Source organism: Cimex lectularius, unplaced genomic scaffold (genome assembly GCF_000648675.2).
Source record: "Cimex lectularius strain Harlan isolate CLEC.00 unplaced genomic scaffold, Clec_2.1 scaffold82, whole genome shotgun sequence".
Classification (NCBI taxonomy): domain Eukaryota; kingdom Metazoa; phylum Arthropoda; class Insecta; order Hemiptera; family Cimicidae; genus Cimex; species Cimex lectularius.
Genome location: NW_019392695.1, coordinates 441,272 through 463,951, shown reverse-complemented (window position 1 = coordinate 463,951; position 22,680 = coordinate 441,272). Strand labels below are relative to the sequence as shown.

Below are 22,680 nucleotides of genomic sequence, written 5' to 3'. Positions count from 1 at the left end.
GAGGCCACTTGACAAAATATCTAAACTGGCGTTACTTAACAAAAAACTATTATACACTACCCTAATCGTTCCAGCTTGGACTTACGGACTTGAACTATACGGGACAGTCAAGCGTTCCAATCTCCAAATTCAATCCCACCAATTCAAAATCCTTCGCAAATTTATGTTTCTCATTGGGGGTCGCAATGTCTATAACATTGAGGTTCTTTAGCGTGTGCACCTTTCACATAGGCCTTATCACACGTTTAGATTCTCAAGTTAGGACTCACCTCCGCGCACAGTTGGCTGTAAGACTGTGAGGTTCGGTGTAGAGGCCCGCAAATCCCCAGACAAATCAAACGGACACAACAGGCCCCTTCTGAAGGGGTGGGTAACGGGGTGCACACCGAAATATTCAGCATTCCAATGATTGTACTACTGTCGAATTTGGATGAAGTGCAGGTGAGCTAAGAATTTTTAAGTGGAACGACGAACTTGAGACAAACTCCCCCTGGTTAATCAAGTCCAAAAAGTCCATTTTTTGTTTGTTATACATATTTGTATTTAAAAACTTTAATGGGTGCTTAAAACGAATTCCACAATTTCACTTAAAATATTATTTTCTGATCCTACGGGAAAAAAAAAACAACAAACAAATTGAATGATATATATAAACTATGAAATACATGGACAACAAATGTAGAAACCATGTTTAAAAATTCACTGATTTCGTGGTTCGCTTGACCAATTAATATATTACAATTAATTAAGGTTTTTAGTTGAGATAAAAAAGTCAGTGGCACGAGCGGGATTCGAACCCACGACCTTCGGCTTGATACGCCGCTGCTCTACCACCTGAGCTATCGTAGAGCACCTTTTGAATTTTGGCAAAAAGGAGGGAAAATTCAAAAGGTGCGGTTCAGATGGGAAGTTCGTGTCCGAGTGGATCGAGGTCACGATAGCTCAAGTGGTAGAGCAGCGGCGTATCAAGCCGAAGATCGTGGGTTCGAATCCCGCTCGTGCCATTGACTTTTTTATCTCAACTAAAAACCTTAATTAATTGTAACATGTTAAAAACTTTATGTAAGTCGCAAATTTTTACAAAATCGGTTTCTAACATTTCAACTTGTTTAAACTTGCATCGATGTTATTAACGGTATTCACACCAGAGAAGAAAAACACGCAGTTGATTTATTGATTGGTTCGTTTAAATATCGTCTTGAATAATTGGATATAATTTATAAACAAGATTCTGGTTTTGATATTTTTACTGTGTAATTGTCAACAAGGTTTGGCCATCTGTATTATTTATTATTATTAAAAGGGAAGATATTTGTGTGGTAAGAAGCAATCACCACCGATTGAAATGTCTTGGAAGAAGAACCAACCCTCTCAACGTGGAAGTGTTATCACGGGTCACTATACAAAGGAAAGCCTGGAGCCCTGTACAGGGTAAACCAGCCTATTAGGTCCAACCATCCGTGATCATGTGATATCTGATGGGCATTATTTCCATGTCACTAATCAGAAAGACTTTTTTTACAACTCGGCAATTTTCAACTCAAAGCAGTTCGATTCGAAATAAAACACCTCTATACAACCCCCAATCATAACAGGATTATAAGATATAAAAATCCACCTCTTTGACAGCAAAAAATCGGTCCGAATTAAAACATTTTAACAAATAATTTTTGTTGCCAACTGCTTCATATGTGTATATAGTCAATAACTTTTTTTTATATTGTCAGATATAAAAATAAAATAATTTGTAGTTTACATCAAAAAAATATATTTACGTACGCAGAAAACAAACACTTTGAGTGAGTAGAAACAATTCGGTTGAATATAAAATATATATTTTTGCATTGTATAAATTCACTTTTTTCCACATCCTACATGTATTTGTTAAATTTAAACAATGTTTGTAAATCCCAGGCCCTGAAGATGATTTCAATAAGATCGAAACGTTGGCACGATAAAGAAAATGTTTTTCTGAAACCTACATCACACGCATCTCACGATATCTGAATAATTATCGACTAACGGTCACTAATCACAACACATTCGTATAAATATCTGATAACCATGATCGTAAGTGTTAGCAAGAAGAATATCTCAAAATCCTAATTTGAAAAAAAATCATTTACAGTTGGACGAATGTTAATAAAACATGGCAAAAAGTAGGGAAAATTCAAAAGGAGGGGTTGAGATGGGAAGTTAGTGTCCGTGAGGATCGAAGTCACGATAGCTCAAGTGGTAGAGTAGCGGCGTATCAAGCCGAAGGTCGTGGGTTCGAATCCCGCTCGTGACACTGACTTTTTTATCTCAACCAGAACCTTAATTAATTGAAAAGAATTCATTTGGTCAAGCGGACCACTAAACCTAATAAAAAGTTAATAAAACAAGTGGAGGAAATATAAGACAAGAAGCATAACTGGTCATTAATTGTGAGAGGAAGATTTCCATAGAGCAAAATAGGCTAAAGCCAGGAACACACTTATCCGATGCTTCGCCATGCGACGCTACCCGACGCCTTGCCATGTTTTGGTGGGGTGTGCACATCTATCCGACGTAAGCACACGTCGCGTACAGTCCACAGCGTTTATCACAATAATCACTATCACAATCGCAACGCATCTTTTGTTCTTAATGCACTATTTTGAGCAAAACCTTGTAATAAATTGTTAGTTAAATTTTATGAGCACAACCATCTAATAAATTGTTTGTTAAACTTAATTGTTTTAAATAAAGTTACTCCTAACCATCATAATTAAACAATGTTTATAAAAACTTATGCATTTTTGATCTCGTTTAATTTGGTTTACATTAAAATAACATGTTGTAATTAATATAACGACAAAATTACATGTACTTAGTTTGAAATAAACTACAAAAAATATGAGTGTCCTGTTCTGATGCTACCCGACATTACAAAATGGTGTAATTTTACGAGCAAAACTATGAAATAAATTGTTAATTAAATTTTATGAGCAAAACCGTGTAATAAATTGTTCCAATTTTAGTATATTACGCCAATAAATTGTTAGTTAAATTCATTATATCAAAAAACCGTATTCCGGTGTTTTGATTAATTTTCTACCAAACCATTAAAATTAATTTTTTAAATAAAACGTAATTAATTTTTAATCACAGTTAATTTGTTGATGCGGGTGATGTGATTAATCATGATGCTCAACTAGCAATTATTACTGAAGGCTTAGAGATTATTCGTCACTCATGTGGGTATTTGCTTGGGCACGCAATTAAACTTACTTACTAGTATCCATTAGTCTACCTACTAAAAATTTTATAACAGACTAAAAATAGCCATTTTTAGGTTTCTTTAATCTGGAGAGCATTGTTTTTCTCGCCGATGTTATGTCATAAAAAAACGAATGTTAGTAGCCCAAAGCTATAGCCTAATAATTTTTATTTTTTATGTAATTATAAATAAGATAAATGATGAATTTAATAAAAACCTTTCAAACTTGATGAACCTTATAAGCGAAGGAAACAAGATTTTAGAATGTATGTAATACACAAACTTTATTTTTCATGTCAAAACATAAGACATAGCGTTTCATCCACCTCTAAAATACGTGCATACATAATCAATTCAAAATTTAAGATGATTTAAAGAAATTTGTTACGATGAAAATAGATTATCGACCTGCTGGATACAAGATATACAACAAATTTGTTAGTTTTGTTTGTTTTTGTTAGTTTCCACTCATATCAATAATATACTTTTCATAATCGTAGTGCTTCTGAAAATTGGTCCCGTGGTGCTGGACAGCTCTCCTCAACACTCCTTGAGCCCTTAGAACCTCTGAGTTTGAAGGTGGAACTCGGACATCATCGGTCTCCTCCACGTCTACATCGTCATCGTTCCTAGCATCCGATGTGCTGCTGCTGGCTTCGTTCATGACGGACTGGCAGATTTGGTCCTTAGGATACGCTTTAGAGGTTTGAAGATTCTGGTCGATATCCTCGTAGGCCCTCACAGTAAGGCCTTCTGGCGTCTGAATCAATCAATTGATCAATTTTCTACCAAAACATTTTAAAAAAATTTAATAAAAACTAATGAATTTTTGATCTCGGTTAATTTAGTTTATATTGAAATATGTATGTTGTAATTAATATAACGATAATAATACATGTAGTTTGAATAAAAATACGAGTGTCCTGTTCTTTTGTCTTCGACTGTACTCGATGCTTCTCGACGAAAATCTGGACAGTGGGGATCGCAGACTGTAGAGTAGGGTAGCGTTGCATAGTATCGGGCAAAAGTGCACGGAGTAACACAATCTTATGGAAAAATGGACTTTGGATTTGCGTCGGGTAAGTGTGATCTTTATAGGCTTTAGAGGCGACTGTATTTAAATACATATGAATCATATCTCCGATATCCCGTGATATGTAACATACTCCCAAGGTTCGTGGCGTTCTACCACGGTATTTCTTGACTCTTACATCAGACCAATTTGAAACAATAACGATTAAGTTTCCGTTTATACTAGTTTGCTTCAAAATTTTCAATTAAATTCTCTTATTTAAACTTCTGTTAGAATATTTTGTTTGTTAGTGTCTAAACCATAAATTTTAGCATATTTTTAAGGGATTTACAAAATTATTTTAAAAAATGTGTGTTAAACCATCAAACAGACGTACATGCTTAAATAAATAGTCTTTATTATATCAACCCACAGACAGAAGGAAATTTCAAATCACTCTACCTTAATTAACGAGGTTAACTGGTTACATTACATAATTATTAATGGACGTATTATTTGAACAAGGATATTTGTCTAGAAGTTAAATTATATATTTGTTTTTTACAAAAAATATGTACAATTGGGCTTTATGAGGAATGTTAAATACAAAGATCTGGCAGGAACCTGCATAACAATGCATAAATAATAAATTTAAAAAAAGTATTCTCAAAGCAGAACGAATGGTTTTTAATTGGATCGAATCAAAATTGAATATATTTTTTACACAAAATTTCCATAACAATGTTTGACTTCCGTGTGCCCAGATTATTTATCTATGTTCAGTCAACACGAAGTTTTCAACAATGCATTTTTTCCTTTTTCTCCCTTGACCTTTTTGCCGCGGCGAAACCTCACCGATTTGAACTTGTTTTGTTCTTGAATGTCAGACGGGGAAATCTTTCATGAATCTGAGCATTAATGAATACCCCGTGTAATTTTGTCCCCGTACAGTTTTACTCTAATTTTTACAAAGATTGACCTTATAAAAAGGTCATTTAATTTTGCACGGAAGTTGTGCCATATCATTCATCACTGGAGATCGATGTTCCTCCATCGCCAAGCACACAACGAATCCAACTAACTAAACAGCCTCGTTGAGATTTTGGCCGAACTTTTCACGCTAATAAATTTATTCACCCTCTACATACCTCCTTCCTCTCTGCTTGATTCCGAAAATAGAAATCGGTATGATTAGTGTTTTGTACAATAGTTTAGTAGTTGACAAGCTAGATGTTTTTTCTATGGCCCTATGTCAACAAAATTTAGATATTATGCTAATAAAAATCAAAAAAATAACGCTGAACTGAACAAAAACCCTCAAATTTTATATTTGATATCTCAATTTATGATTTATTTGTAATAAACCAAAGCTGTTTATACTGATCTAAACAGTTGTAAAGTTTCCTGCGGTAGAGTTGTTTCAAATTTATAGCTATTTTTGTGATTTCCCCCTAAAAAAATCGAAGACTTCCAATGAAAATCGAGGAGAATTTTTTTCAACTTATTAAAATTTTGTATTCATGAGTATTTTAGGATGCATAAACCAATATCAACTGTGTTTTCTAAAATAATATTTTAACCCACTATCCTACGTCGAAATTTTAACCTGTACGAAATTAGTAACCCCATTATATTTAGTGGTATATTGACCAAGTTACTTCTTTCAATTAATTATTCGTTTTTATGTAAGGTTTCTGGTTGAGATAAAAAGTCAGTGTCACGAGCGGGATTCGAACCCACGGCCTTCGGCTCAATAATCTGCTGCTCTAACCACTTGACCTATCTTTACTTCGATCCTCTCGGACACCAACTCTCCATCTGAAACCCACCTTTCGAATTTTCCCTCATTTTTGCCATTTTTCAAATGTCGTGTAATTAGGACTCGATTCTCGGCGACATATGAAGTGTTAGTAAAGTTATACTTCGTTTTACTTATTAAATCCATTATATTTAGTGGTCTATGGAGAGGGATTTCTTATTACACGACATTTGATGGCAAATAGGAGGGAAAATTCCAAAGGTTGTAGGTTGAGATGGGGAGTTGGTGTCTGAGTAGATCGAAGTCAAGATAGCTCAAGTGGTAGAGCAGCGGCGTATCAAGCCGAAGATCGTGGGTTCGAATCCTGCTCATGTCACTAACTTTTTCATTTTCAATTTCTATGTAAGGTCTTGGTTGAGATGAAAAAGAATATTTAATTGAAAGAAGTAAATTGGTCAATAGTCCACTAAATATTGGGTTGTCCGGAAAATAATGCAGGATTTTGGTATTAAACAAAAAAAAAGAAACTAGTTACTTTAAAGCAATGTTCTTTAATCAAAATAATNAATGAGTAATCCTGTAAACGTAAACAGAATATTTTATATAGATTTTTTTTAATGAAAACTTAAAATCCTGCATTATTTTCCGGACAACCCAATATAATGGATTTAGTGATAACATTGAAGTAACTCCATTGATCCACATGAAACTTACAAGGGTTTAGAACTTTATTAAAAATTCGTAATGCCATAAACCTGGATTAATGTAAACACATCAGAACCGGAGATTTAATAATAATAAATGTTTGTGAAGTTTTTGTTGATTTCAATCTTTTTTCTCTCAATTATGTAGGGATAAAGTCTAAATATTATTAGTGTAGGTTAAAACAAGAAATATTCAGCTTTCCAAAGTTTGTAATACCCTTGAATGTGGATAAAATCCAGTAGAATTATGAATTTTTAAATGGAACAATGGAAATCTGAAGAAAATAATTCCCCTGGCTGATCGGGCACAAATGTCTGTTTGTGATAACCAAACACTATTGTCTTTTTTCTCAAATATTTTGCTATTCAAACAGTTCCGACTGTTTTTTTTTAAATCACTAAGTTTTTGATAACAAGAGAAACGGCAAAAATTAAAATTTTAATGGCTCGGGGGTTTTTGAAAAACGCACAAATGTAAAAATTATATAGTAGAGAACAAAATTAAATTCAACCTGTAGTATGAGGTTCATATGCATTGAAATACAGTGGACGTCGCTTATAAGACTCAAGGATATAAGGTTCAGTCGCGTATAAAGCCTATGAAGATCACACTTAATCCAGAAACACACTTACTCGATGCTATGCCACGCTAACTACCCGACGCTCTGCGATCCCCACTGCCCAGATTTTCGTCGAGAAGCATCGAGTACAGTCAAAGACAACAGAACCGGACACTCATATTTTTATTCAAACTACATGTATTATTGTCGTTATATTAATTACAACATACTTATTTTAATATTAACCAAATTAACTGTGATTAAAAATTAATTAGTTTTTATTTAAAAAATTAATTTTAATGGTTTGGTAGAAAATTAATCAAAACACCGGAATACGATTTTTTGATATAATGAATTTAACTAACAATTTATTGTACTCGCTTCGGCGGTACATATACTAAAATTGGAACAATTTATTACACGGTTTTGCTCATAAAATTTAATTAACAATTTATTTCATAGTTTTGCTCGTAAAATTACACCATTTTGTAATGTCGGGTAGCATCAGAACAGGACACTTATATTGTTTGTAGTTTATTTCAAACTAAGTACATGTAATTTTGTCGTTATATTAATTACATGTCATTTTAATGTAAACCAAATTAAACATTGTTTAATTATGACGGTTAGGAGTAACTTTATTTAAAACAATTAAGTTTAACAAACAATTTATTAGATGGTTGTGCTCATAAAATTTAACAAACAATTTATTACATGGTTTTGCTCAAAATAGTGCATTAAGAATGTCGCATAGATGTGCACACCCCACCAAAATGTGGCAAGGCGTCGGGTAGCATCGGGTAGCGTCGCATCGGGTAAAGCCAGAAACACTTACCCGATGCTACGCCATGCGACGCTACCCGACGCTCTGCGATCCCCACTGCCCAGATTTTCGTAGGGTCGCATCGAGTACAGTCGAAGACAAAAGAACCGGACACTCGTATTTTTATTCAAACTACATGTATTATTATCGTTATATTAATGACAACATACTTATTTCAATATAAACCAAATTAACCGAGATCAAAAATTCATTAGTTTTTATTAAATTTTTTTTAATGTTTTGGTAGAAAATTGATCAATTGATTGATTGAGACGCCAGAAGACCTTACTGTGAGGAACTACGAGGATTGGTTGGATATCGACCAGAATCATCAAACCTCTAAAGCGTATCCTAAGGACCAAATCTGCCAGTGCCATGAACGAAGCCAGCAGCACCACGGGACCAATTTTCAAAACCACTACGATTATGAAAAGTATATTATTGATATGAGTGAAACTAACAAAAAACAAACAAAACTAACAAATTTCTTTTAATCATCTTAAATTTTGAATTGATTATGTATGCACGTATTTTATAGGTAAATGAAACGCTATGTCTTATGTTTTGACATGAAAAATAAAGTTTGTGTATTACATACATTCTAAAATCTTGTTTCCTTCGCTTATTAGGATCATCAGGTTTGAAAGGTTTTATTAAATTCATCATTTATTTAATTTATAATTACATAAAAAATAAAAATTATTAACAAAACAAGAAACATACAGCTTTGGGCTACTAACATTCGTTTTTGACATAGCATCGGCGAGAAAAAAAATGTCCTCCAGATTAAACAAACCTAAACATGGCTATTTTTAGTCTGTTATAAAATTTTTAGTAGGTATACTAATGGATACTAGTAAGTTTAATTGCGTGCCCAAGCAAATACCCACATGAGTGACGAATAATCTCTAAGCCTTCAAAATCTTTACCAGTAATAATTGCTAGTTGAGCATCATGATTAATCACATCACCCGCATCAACAAGCTCACCATTAACACGACCGGCAATACAGGCCTTTGCAAGGCCTGAACTAATATCATTACCTATATCCATAACTGAAATGGCATGCTGATATTGACGTTGACTTCCTGATGGAAGTCAACGTCATTATCAGTAACTGGCGTTTAAAAACCTTATTTACAGTGTTGACCCATACGCAAGATCACAGTACTAGTACTAGTTGATGGTTAAGTTTTGAAGCTGTTATGAATTTTTGAACGAACGGAACACCAGACATCCGAGGAAAAATTTCTGCGGCCAATTTATTTTTGGTTGTACGAAATCACGTCAAACTCCTTAAACCAATCACAAATTTATTTCAACATTTTAACTGGTGGCAAATAAACAATGCCATCAAATAATTAACGGGATGTAGTCCATTAAAGCGCGATGGCGGTCCACAATTAAAAACTTTAAGAAATTAACGTTTGTCAAACAAAACGCAAATAAAAATTTATTTATAAACCGTTGAGGCTTTTGAACAATCCCCAAAAAATAGTCTGCAGTTGGTAAACGTGGATTGAAATTCGCACCAGGCTTAATTTCTCGGTGGCACATTCAGGACGCCCTGCCAGTCGATCTTATTTGAGGAAATTATTCCGAAATTTTTCTATCAATACCATGAGCAAGGAATTGACTATTTTTCTTACATTTTTTTTAACGAGGGTCCGCAACAGCAGAGGTCATATAACTCGATATTCCTCAAGGTAATTGGGGATAAATCTTGCCATTCACGCTAATAAATGACATTCACCCTATCCCAGTGTACTACTCGATATTCCTCTCATTAATTAGAAATCCTGCCATTCACGCTTATAAATTCTATTCTCACTATCCCAGAGTACTCTCTATTCCTCGGGGTAATTATAAATTATTGCATTCACACTACCCTAGAGTATTCCATTTTTTTTGTTTTTACGAGGGTTCGCAACAGGAGAGGTTATTTAAGGTTATATTACCTCGGGGTGCCGGTGTTTTTGAATAAAAGCCCATTTGTAAGTATGTAGGTTTACCGGGCCGCTGGATTCGAACCCAGGACCTTTACCTTACAGTGATGAGCGCCGTGTCACCGCCTAAACCGTTGCGGCCACCGACGCCACAACAGGAATTTACTATTAATTAAAATTATAAATAAATTAATTGGTGTTCGGTAGAAAATTTCGTTGTTTTTTTCATCGGAAAAACTGTGTTTGGAAAAGGCTTTTTGCGAATAACTTGAGACCGGTTCCTGCAAATTAAAAACCGTTTGCACCATTGATCTTAATGTCAAAATTCCTTTAAAAATGTTCCTTGAAGAATATCTTGTCATTTAAAATAGTTAAATTTCTATTTGTATCCCGTTATTCAGGAGAGCTAGTTGAATACATTTTGGCTCATGAGAAACTACAAAAAATAAATGGTTTTGTTTTATTTCAACCTTATTTTCTCACTTATATTGACATCAAATCTAAATATTTTTGATATTATCTAAAAGAAGAAACATTAATCTTTCTAAAGTTGTAATATCGTGGACATTGAGTACAATTCAGAGGGGTTATAAATTTTTAAATGGAACAATGGACATAGGAAAAAATCGTTCCTTGAGAATTCAGCTCAAGAAATATATCTTGTTTACTAGAATCTTTTTTGATTTGTAACTTTTTACATATTTAATACGATCGTTTTCTTTCAATACCATGAGCAAGGAATTTACTATTTTTCTTATATTTTTTTACGAGGGTTCGCAACAGCAGATTTCATATAAACCCTCAAGATGCCGGCGTTTTTGAAAAATAGGAAAAAAAACAGGAAAAAAATTGCTACTTGAAAATTCAGCCCAAGATTTTATATTTTTTGGTTATCAAAGTTCGTATTTAAAAGCTTGCACTGGTATTTACAACTAATCCGATTTTTTTCTAAACATTTCTTGTTTACTAGAATCTTTTTTGATTTGTAACTTTTTACAACTTTAATACGATCGTTTTCTTTCAATACCGTGAGCAAAGAATTTACTATTTTCCTTAATTTTTTTTACGAGTGTTCGCAACAGCAGAGGTTATATAAAACCTCAAGGTGCCGGTATTTTTGAAAAAAAAAACGAACAAACAGGAAAAAATCGCTCCTTGAAAATTCAGCCCAAGTTTATATGCTTTTTGGCTATCAAAGTTCATATTATTTAATACGATCGTGCTATATACTATATATTACTATATCCTATGTAAAAAAAAAAAAAAACAGCAGTTGATAAACTAATCAGAAATAAAACAACAAACAAACAAGAAGTAAGGATACAAGTAAAAAACCAGCAAATTTTTTAAATTTTTTTATTAAACATGACTCCTTTTCATTAATAAATACCCTAAAATAGTAACAATCAAAATAACTGGTTATAAATATCTGTTTCGAGAAAATGATAACGCTCAATTTTTCAGGTATCGGTAGAGTTAGATCACTGATGACTGATACCTGTAAAGGACGGAGTAGCTTTTGAAACTACCCAAATTCTCTATATCAACTATTATTTACATTACTGACCAAAATGTCCGCTAACTATCTATATCTAAAAGCTACGATTGTGACTGAAAATTAAACTTCAGCTTGTTGAATACTATTTGTTTAAAAAAAAATGGATTAAAGTTAATTAATTTATTGATGTGTGTATATTTTGTCCATTTTTTGATTTTGTGTTGTGTATATGTGTTATATATGTTTAATACGATCTTGTATAGGGAATCTGTTAACAAAAGAAACCGATAAACGTTCACAAAATAACAGTATTTTAGGGGTTAATATCGAAACGAAAAGATAAATAAAGCAAAACGTTTTATCTTTGAAGTGTTTGATGATGTGGAATGTAGTTTTTGTTTTTGTTTGTTTTTCCAGGATTTCGTGAAAAGACAAACGAAAACGTTTTATCACTATTAGACCATCAAGTATATCTGAAATAAAACATTTAACTTCTGTTCGACCATCCTTTTAAATTTCCCTATGACCTACGGACTATAAAAACCTGCCGATGATTATATACTCACTAAAATCGTATTAAATATTTTACATAATTTATCGTACAGAAAATTTGTACAATACATCGAGATGAAAAATCGTGAATAATTTCTCTGGACACAAACCGAAATGGGCGGCATGCGCCGAATTGGACGGCAAATCTTGACCAAACTCATTGTAATAACAATTTTTTTTCTTCCAACTTAGGTTAATAAAAAAGTTGTAAAAATAGTACGAAAACAATAAGGTAATGGCTGATGAAACGAAGACTTCCTCGGCCGCAAGTGGTCGAGGTGAAATTGTTGCAATGCGCCTGAAACAAAAACAAAAAAAAACATTAAAAATTAAACTACAGCATTTTTTTACACAGGTTAAAGCTAGTAGCAGGAGATTCTAAGCATTAAAAGGATCTTATGATTCTTCCTTCTTGAAGGTGGGATAATAAAAATATTTGTTCTGTGTACAGGCGTTAACTCATCTGAGGAAGGATTAAAATAAATCCGAAACGTTGTGGATAAAAACTGGTTGTGGTTTTTTGAGATGACCTATTATCCCACCTTCAAGAAGGAAGAATCATAAGATTAAAAGGATCTCAAATAATTTTTTGAAAGTTGCAAATGAAGTTTTCGGGTCTATTTCGTCTTGAAGGATTTGCAACTTGTCGTCAACCTACTTTTTCAAGAAGCTCGACTTTTATGTATATTTTGTGACAAAAATTAACTAAAATATTATTTATCTACTCCCTACTTTAGGAAGAATGGATGTATAACGGTTTTAAGTAGTAAATTGAAGAGTTGTATTTTTTCACTTTTAGTACACTTTTTTTCAAATCTAAATCTTTATTTAAACAATTCCTTCTTCATGTTGCAGAGTCAGACAATAATAGACAACAATCGTAGTAGGAGAGGTTTTACCGTAAAATAACACTTAGGGGCAGAGATATTAATTGTTTTGTATAAGAAAAGTTATAAAATTTTATCAAACTATACGTTTTTTTACAAAAAGTAACGAATCCTTTATTTTTAAGACGGATAAAGCGGGAACACAATTACCCGATGCAACGCTATGCGGCGCTACCTGATGCAAATCCAAAGTCCAATTTACCATAAGACTGAATTATCCCCGTGCATATCTGCCCGATGATATGTTACGCTACCCTACTCTACGCTCTGCGATCCCCACTGTCCAGGTTTTCGTCGGGTAGCATCGAGTACAGTCGAAGACAAAAGAACCGGACACTCATATTTTTATTTCAAACTACATGTATTATTGTCGTTATATTAATTACAACATACTTATTTTAATATAAACCAAATTAACCGAGAGCAAAAATTCATTATTTTTATTTTTAAACAAATTAATTTTAATGGTTTGGTAGAAAATTGATCAAAACTCCAGAATACCATTTTTTGATATAATGAATCTAACCAACAATTGATTACACGGTCGTGCTCATAAAACTTAACTAACAATTCATTTCATGGTTTTGTTCATAAAATTACATCATTTTCGTCGAGTAGCATCAGAACAGGACAATCATATTTTTTGTAGTTTATTTCAAACTATGTGTATTTAATTTTGTCGTTATATTAATTACAACATTCTTATTTTAATACAAACCAAATTAAACGAGATCAAAAATTCACGAGTTTTTACAAAAAATATTAACTTATGATGGTTAGGCAGAAAATTTATCAAAACACACAAAACAACCACTTTATTTAAAACAATTAAATTTAACAAACAATTTATTACATGGTCGTGCTCATAAAATTTAACTAACAAATTATTTCATGGTTTTGCTCACAAAATTACATCATTTTGGTCGAGTAGCGTCAGAACAGGACACTCATATTTTTTGTAGTTTATTTCAAACTATGTATATGTAATTTTGTCCTTTTTTTATTTTTTTTTTTATTGGCCTTATGATCTTTGCATATTAGCCATGACGAATTCTTATATATGTTGTTCAAATTGGGGGTTATCGGGAGTCTCTCATGCTAACCACTCGGCTACCGCGGTCCCCCAAATTTTGTCGTTATATTTAAAAAATATTTAATTATGATGGTTAGGCAGAAAATTTATCAAAACACCGCAATAACTTTCTTTAAAACAATTAAATTTAACTAACAATTTATTACATGGTTTTGCTAAAAATAATGCATTAAGAACAAAAGAGGCGTTGTGATTGTGATACTGATTTGTGATGCACGCTTTGTGACTGTACCTGGCATGCGCTTGGCGTCGCATAGATGTGCACACCCTACCAAAACGTGACAAGGTCGCATAGCGTCGTAGCATCGGGTTCCCTGCTTAAGACCGAGGTCTGACCACGGACTTCCAACAGCCGGGATGGGTGATTCTCAAGGCCTATTTGGCGGTAACAATTTATTGTAAATTACAAAAGCTGCCAGTGAAGTGCAAGTAGTGATAGGCTCAACTCTGGACATGTGTGATTTATGTACATACATGTGTCCAATCCAAATCTTATTATAAAATATTTTAAAAAAAAAGTTTTAATTGCGCAGTTTTGTTTTTAACTCCTTTCCCCTAATATAAAAAGACCAATAAAAACAAAGAGTTTTGTTTAAAAGCAAATCCATAATTTATGGATTGGGACACGGATAATATACAGATGCGTTGGCATGGCCTTATTACTGTGTTTAAAAGTAATTCCGTCGCCCATATTCCAATATTCGTGTCGCTCCCGCACAAAATACTGTTTTATATATAAATCGTGCAACAGTTCCTAATAAAAGAGCGACGGGGCGGCTAGGAGGGGGGGCGAACCTAATATTTTTATGCAAAATGTAAAGTATATCAGAGAGGCAAAATGGTTTATATCAGAAAGCATGGATCTAATATCGAGGTTTTACAGTCTTAATGAAAGGGTCAAACCAATCTGCGACAATTACCCGACATACAGAAAGCACAAAAATTATAACTAACAATTGTTAGTCACCGATGGAAAACAAACTCAAAGAAAGTAATACAAGTATAAGCCGACTGTTAAACGACCGATCACGACACGCAATGCTCTTTAGAGTAGGTTCGGTTTTTATAAACGGGAAAATCCAACTTTTGACTAATTATTCGATATTTTATTTTGAATTTTCTGATTCCAGGCGGGAACACACCCGGTACATCAGCTTAAGCCATAACAGATTCGTTTAGATGAATAAAATGTGACCACTGATCAGGGTCTCTTCGTCCATAGTTGATACAAACCCATTCACACTTTCATTCACCCTAAAAGATTCTTTCCTATTTACATACCGTTCACTCAGGGTGGCGGAGTACTTGATATCCTCCATCGGCCCTGCTACACATTCACACCAGTAAATACATTCATTCTCAACACATGCTAGGTACCCAAAACTATCTCAGTACAGTAACAAAAGCCCTGTTTTCTCTAAAAATCGGAACAAGGGACCTAGATACCCTCTGCCGTGCTTAAGCACAACTCTCATATACACTCTCTAATAATAAGAATAATAATAATAACAATCTGTATAATTGCAATTACACAAAACAACAGCAACAGCGGTAGCATTCTTAATTACATATATTGATCAAATATTACAGCAACATGTAGAAATACGAGTGATAATGTAACGTTATATGAAAATGAATAATTCAATAAAATAAATTGAGATAAGTTCACACATTAAAGAGGAAAGGAAAGAAAAAGTAGTGCTGACTTAATACTTAACCAATAATTGAACTAGCTACGCAACGCTACTCTACTCGACACTCTGCGATCCCCACCGTCCAAATTTTCGTCTGGTGGCATCGAGTACGGTCGAAGACAAAAGAACCGGATTCTCATATTTTTATTCAAACTACGTGCATTATTGTCGTTATTTTAATTAGAACATACTTATTTTAATAAAAACAAAATTAACAGAGATCAAAAATTCATTAGTTTTCATTAAAAAAATTAATATTAATGGTTTGGTAGAAAATTGTTCAAAACACCTGAATAACATTTTTTGATATAATGAAATTAACCAACAATTTATTACACGGTTTTGCTCATACAGTTACACCATTTTCGTCGAGTAGCGTCGGAACAGGACACCCATATTTTTTGTAGTTTATTTCAAACTATGTATATGTAATTTTGTCGTTATGTTAATTACAACATTCTTATTTTAATACAAACCAAATTAAACGAGATCAAAAATTCATTAGTTTTTATAAAAATTATTTAATTATGATGGTTTGGTAGAAAATTGATCCGGAATAACATTTTTTGATAAAATGAATTTAACTAACAATTTATTACACGATTTTACTTATAAAATTTAAGTAACAGTTTATTTCATGGTTTTGCCCATAAAATTACACCATTTTCGTCGAGTAGCTTCAGAACAGGACACCCATATTTTTTGTAGTTTACTTCAAACTATGTATATGTAATTTGGTCGTTATGTTAATTACAACATTCTTATTTTAATACAAACCAAATTAAACGAGATCAAAAATTCATGAGTTTTTATAAAAATTATTTAATTATGATGGTATGGTAGAAAATTGATCAAAACACCGGAATAACATTTTTTGATATAATGAATTTAACTAACAATTTATTACAGGGTTTTGCTCAAATTAATGCATTAAGAACAAAAGAGGCTCTCTAGATAAAGCTCCAGAGCTCAAGTTGGTCACATTGAGCAACCTCTACATGCCGGACTTGGCATGGGCTTTGACCCAAAAGTGTCAACCTCGCATAGCCTATCCTCAATCGGGTGAATCTGATCCTTTTTTTCCGAGTCAGATCCTCCAAGGGCTACCAATCGACAGTGCTCTTGATATTTTCGTTGAGTTTTTCTGCCGACCCGGCCCACTTATTACGAGTACAAAGGAGGAATTAAAACCGTAGTCCCTTGCCTTACTACAGGGCGCGGCTTGGGAAAGGCGTTAAAAACAGTTCTCCTACATTGAATAAAATTAAAATTAGTTTGGGCTCATTATTATTTAAGTATATCTGTGTATATTGATTTTTAAAAAATAAACCTGTCCCGTGGGACGTTTAGTTATAAACCTTGACTCAGCTGAAAACTGATAAACAGTTGACCTCACAATGCTCCATTCATCTACAAAATCTAAACAAAGCGTTTTGTGTTTATTTAAGGTTTTGAAGAAAAAATAACGAAATATTTTCTGAGTTGATAAAATTTTCGGATGATATCATTCAGAACTTAAATAAGTAAATCAATAAATAAGAATCGTGGGATTGGAAAAGACCAGACTATAAACATGACTCTGATTCATCGCACAATTGTGGGAATGCAGGTGATCAACGGCAGGTTAATAAACAGTTCGACAACTCTTACGGGTGAATCACGAGCTTAATACAGTTGACAATTTCTCGTTTCGTTTTTACGAAGTACGAGGCTAAAATGTGCATTACAGTAATTGTTTAATAACATAAACGATGAAATGAATGTCTAACTAGGGTTTTTCTGACTAAATGTTTTTTTTTTTAAATAAAAATCGTGGAAAGAAAACAGCATACAGTCATAATATGCATTCACAATTACGAATATTCTGAGGAATATGGAATACTAAGGAGGCGTCGGTGGCCGCAACCGTTTAGGCGTTGACACGGCGCTCATCGCTGTAAGGAAAAGGTCCCGGGTTCGAATACGGAGCCCTGCATTTGAACCCGACGTATTTACAAATGGCCTTTTTTTCAAAAACACCGGCACCCCGAGGTTGATATAACCTCTGCTGTTGCGAGAACCCTCTTAAAAAAATTAATGAGAGGAATATCGAGTAGTACACTGGGATAGGGTAAATGTAATTTATTAGCGTGAATGGCAGGGTTTATCCCCAATTACCCTGAGGAATATCGAGTACTCTGGCGTAGTGTGAGTTCTAACCGGGCTTTGGTGTCATTTGAGTTTCTGCGTATTTTGGTTTGTTATTTGTGTAATTTTATTCTTAAAGCCAGAAACACACTTACCCGATGCTACGCTATGCGACGCAACCCGATGCTACCCGACGCAAATCCAAACTCCGATTTTCCATAAGGTTGCATTACCCCCGTGCACATCTACCCGATGCTATGCCACGCTAACCTACCCGACGCTCTGCGATCCCCACTGTCCAGATTTTCGTCGGGTCGCATCGAGTACAGTCGAAGACAAAAGAACCGGACACTCATATTTTTATTCAAACTACATGTATTATTGTCGTTATATTAATTACAACATACTTATTTTAATATAAACCAAATTAACTGTGATTAAAAATTAATTAGTTTTTATTTAAAAAATTAATTTTAATGGTTTGGTAGAAAATTAATCAAAACACCGGAATACGATTTTTTGATATAATGAATTTAACTAACAATTTATTGTACTCGCTTCGGCGGTACATATACTAAAATTGGAACAATTTATTACACGGTTTTGCTCATAAAATTTAATTAACAATTTATTTCATAGTTTTGCTCGTAAAATTACACCATTTTGTAATGTCGGGTAGCATCAGAACAGGACACTCATATTTTTTGTAGTTTATTTCAAACTAAGTACATGTAATTTTGTCGTTATATTAATTACAACATGTTATTTTAATGTAAACCAAATTAAACGAGATCAAAAATGCATAAGTTTTTATAAACATTGTTTAATTAAGATGGTTAGGAGTAACTTTATTTAAAACAATTAAGTTTAACAAACAATTTATTAGATGGTTGTGCTCATAAAATTTAACTAACAATTTATTACAAGGTTTTGCTCAAAATAGTGCATTAAGAACAAAAGATGCGTTACGATTGTGATAGTGATTATTGTGATAAACGCTGTGGACTGTACGCGACGTGTGCTTACGTCGGATAGATGTGCACACCCCACCAAAACGTGGCAAGGCGTCGGGTAGCATCGGGTAGCATCGGGTAAGTGTGTTCCCGGCTTAATTGACGAGGCCCTGAGGTACAGAGGGACTTGCAAAAGGATAAACAAAAGAGAGAGATTGTTATTGTTATGTCGTAAAACATCATAGCTTGGGTGGAGAATTAGTTTAAAAAAATTAGTATGTTTAAAACGCGAAAAAGATAAGAAAAGAGATGCGAAGCTAAAGAAGAAGACTGGCGATGGCCAATTTAAATTTAGCACTAAAGCTAAAAATAAAAATAAATTGGAAAACCTAATTGTGTTGTTTATTATAGGAGATTTGGTAAAATCATAGCATTGATGAGAATTGGCAATTTTTCAGACTTCAAAGGATCTCATACACAGGATTTTTTTTCAGCGCTTTCCCGATTCGAACGATAATTTTCATGCTTAGCTAAGGTTATAAAGGAAAGGCTACATTTCCCTTTTTTCCTTTTAAGTGACATGTTTAGCACTGGTCGCATGAAAAGGCAAGAGCGGATAAATTATAAGTGTGGGGGTTCCCAGGGGCACGAAAGGTTGTATTTTTGAACAAATCACGTCAACTGTCAATTGTAGTGGCCCGGCCAAATTGGCACGTTAAATCGTAGCTTTGCATTAACATTAGCATAAAAACATTACCGGGACAAATGTCAAAAACTGAAAATAATAAAAGTTCACGAGGCTTACCTCTTTTATCGAGCTGGACATTTTGTCCAAAACACCGCCGGCGAAAGTCTCCGACTCCTCGCCGCATGTGGCTCTAACGACGGACTTCGAACAGCTCAAATATTCAGATAGGGAGCTTGAAAAAAAAAAACAAAAAAAATGAAATGACCGACAAGAATATACCGGAAAGATTATTAAAGCCTACCAGCAAATTTTTTGTATGCGTTTATCCCCTTCAGAATAGGTTTCCGACATTGCTCCGTTCACGCTGTCTTGGTAGACTCGAGCGCAATGTTCATATTGGTCAGTCACATTGCTCATGCAAGCAACGTGTTTCAAAAACTCTGAAAAAAAAGAAAACCACATTAATTAAAATTAATTCAAGTAAAATTATTAATAGAATCCCACGTTTTTCGTTCTTCTCGTGTAGAAATGTGTAGTGTTTAGTGACTGTTCGTTAATGATTATTTGGATTTCGTGAGATGCGGTCTGGTGTGACGGAGGGTTTAGAAAAACATTCTGCACTGCAAAAAAATGTTCTCTGATTGATAACCGATGAAACTTTCTTCTCATTGTTGACGATATCCTTCATAATACACTTTGCTTGATAAAGAAAATGTTTTTCTAAAACCTACGTCACACCAGACCGCATCTCACGAAATCCAAATAATCATTAACGAACAGTCACTAAACACTACACATTTCTACACGAGAAGAACAAAAAAGAAAGACAAAAACACCGATGGAGTCTAGGTTATTTAGTTTTATGTATATTAACAGCGTGATAGCGGGTTGTCAATAGCCTAATATCAGAAACCCAGGTGATTACCAAATAGTGTGAATGTATTTATTTGCGTGTGTAGTTAAGTGAGTTTGAGCGTGGTCTGTGAAGAAGAGTACACACAGGCCTGTCGAACCAATTGGTTAACTTAAGATAGTGAATGTACGATTTTGACTATTGGCGTGAATAAAAAATAAGAGCGTCAATGTGAAATTCGGGGAACCGTAGGTTTTGTACATAATAAGGATTCTTTCTATGTAAGGTCTTGGTTGAGATAAAAACTTCAGTGTCACGAGCGGGATTCGAACCCACGACCTTCGGCTAGATACGCCGCTGCTCCACCCTTGAGCTATCGTGACTTCCATCCAAGTCCTTACATAGAAAAAATAATTAATCGAAAGAAATAACTTGTTCAATTAATCAGTAAAACGTAAATGGATTAATATTTAATAAGTAAAAGAAGTATCACTTCACGAAAGAGCTCCCCGTGGCCACTTCATAAGTCCATAAGTTCATAAAATCCAATCCGATTACACGACATTTGAAAATGGCAAAAAGAAGGAAAATTCGAACGGTTGCAGGCTGACTTGGACAGTTGGTGTCCGAGAGGATCGAAGTCACGATAGCTCAAGTGGTAGAGCAGCGGCGTGTCTAACTGGAGACGAAGGTCGTGGGTTCGAATCCCACTCGTGACACCTACTTTTTTATTTCAACCAATACCTTACATAAAGATTAATTAATTGAAATGAAGTTATTTGGTCAATCGGACCACCAACTCTTATGAATTTAATGAGAAGAAACTTGCATCGGCTATCAATCAGAGAACTTTTTTGTTGAAATGCAGACAATACACGGCTCTGAAGATGATCTCAATAAAGATCGAAACGTTGGTACGATAAAGAAAATGTTTTCCTGAAACTTACATCACACCAGACCACATATATATATATTACACAGGGCGGGCGACCAGGACCCGAGGGGTTAAAAGCCTGAGTAGGCCCGTACCCCATCCCTAGAAGGTCCGGGACCTGGTCGGCTCACGAGTCCTGTATAAACCTATTGGACCTATTCACAAACCCCAGGATTGTGGACCATTTTATCCTGGGGAGTGTTTTGGTTATGTCCTCTCCTTCGAAAGTATTAAATCTTTCCCTAGCATACCTATCGCATTCTGCGAGGTAGTGTCGGGCCGTTTCTTCTTTTGTTTCGCAGAAGCGGCAGAAGGGGTCTGGTAGAGTACCCATTATGAAGAGGTGTCTTCTCAAGGGGCAATGGCCCGTTAGGATACCTATCAGCCTCCTTATTCCCCTCCTAGAGTTAGAGAATAGCCATTTCGATTCTTTAGGTTTGATTTCCTTCAGAAACTCCTTCGATTGTCTGCATCCTGGGGACATATTCCATTCCTTTAGGAATTGTTTCATGCCCCAGCTACCTATACTCTCTTTTGCTGTGCTTAAAGAGTGGGGTAATACCGGTTGTGGTCCGACGAACTCAGTATTTGAACCTTCCTTGGCCAGGCTGTCCGCCTCCTCATTGCCATAGTGCCCCTTATGAGCAGGTATCCATATGAGGGTTACCCTATTCTCATACCTGGTGATAGTCCTATTAATGAGTTCAACGGTTTCCTCTACCAGTCTAGATGTTGATAGTTCTTTTTGTAATGATTTTAGACTGGCCTGACTGTCGGAAAAAATTTTAATATCTTTTCCCTTAATCTTGTTGTCCATCAGTGTTCTGCAGCAAACATTAATGGCCCAGACCTCTGCCTGAAAGACCAAGGTATTATTACCAAGAGGAGAGGAGATGCTGATCCCTAATTTAGGAATGTGTATTCCAGCACCACTTAGACCACATCTCACATCTCCAAATAATAAAAATTATTAAATTTATTTGAAGTTTATTTCATTTTGATTTCCTATTTCATTTTTTCTTGGGAACGCCTTTTTTTTTCAACTCCTCTGAGCTCCACCCCAGCCAATTTGGCACTTTTTCAATCTTTTATTCTAAAACTCCATAAACTAGGTAACAATAAATAATGAAAAATGAAAAGAAATAGCGAAATAGGCTGAAGAACTCAGAGAATAAAAGCCTACCTAACGAAATGTGAAATATAATGCCCTGTGAAGTTCAATAAAGCACGGATCCCAAAAGACATTAATTAATTTATCATTGTTAAAAATAAACGCTAATCGATTTTGAATGCAACTTTTTTGCTTACGGTCCGTTGACAACTGGCTCACTCCGGATGAAAGGCAATACAATGTTC

The 22,680-nt window shown here is 34.4% G+C and overlaps 1 protein-coding gene across 2 annotated transcripts in view; it reads right to left on the bottom strand.

Moving 5' to 3' along the window:
- Nucleotides 1–11,384: 11,384 nt before the first annotated feature.
- LOC106664143 overlaps nt 11,385–22,680 on the bottom strand; it is a 94,270-nt gene continuing 82,974 nt past the window's right edge. For both annotated transcript variants that reach the window (XM_014389593.2, XM_014389592.2), the window contains exons 4-6: nt 19,839–19,977; nt 19,655–19,769; nt 11,385–12,393 (exon numbers count right to left, since the gene is read on the bottom strand). In XM_014389593.2, the coding sequence (XP_014245079.1) occupies nt 12,289–12,393; nt 19,655–19,769; nt 19,839–19,977 (359 nt within the window). In that variant the 3' untranslated portion in view covers nt 11,385–12,288. The remainder of the gene's footprint in view (nt 12,394–19,654; nt 19,770–19,838; nt 19,978–22,680) is intronic.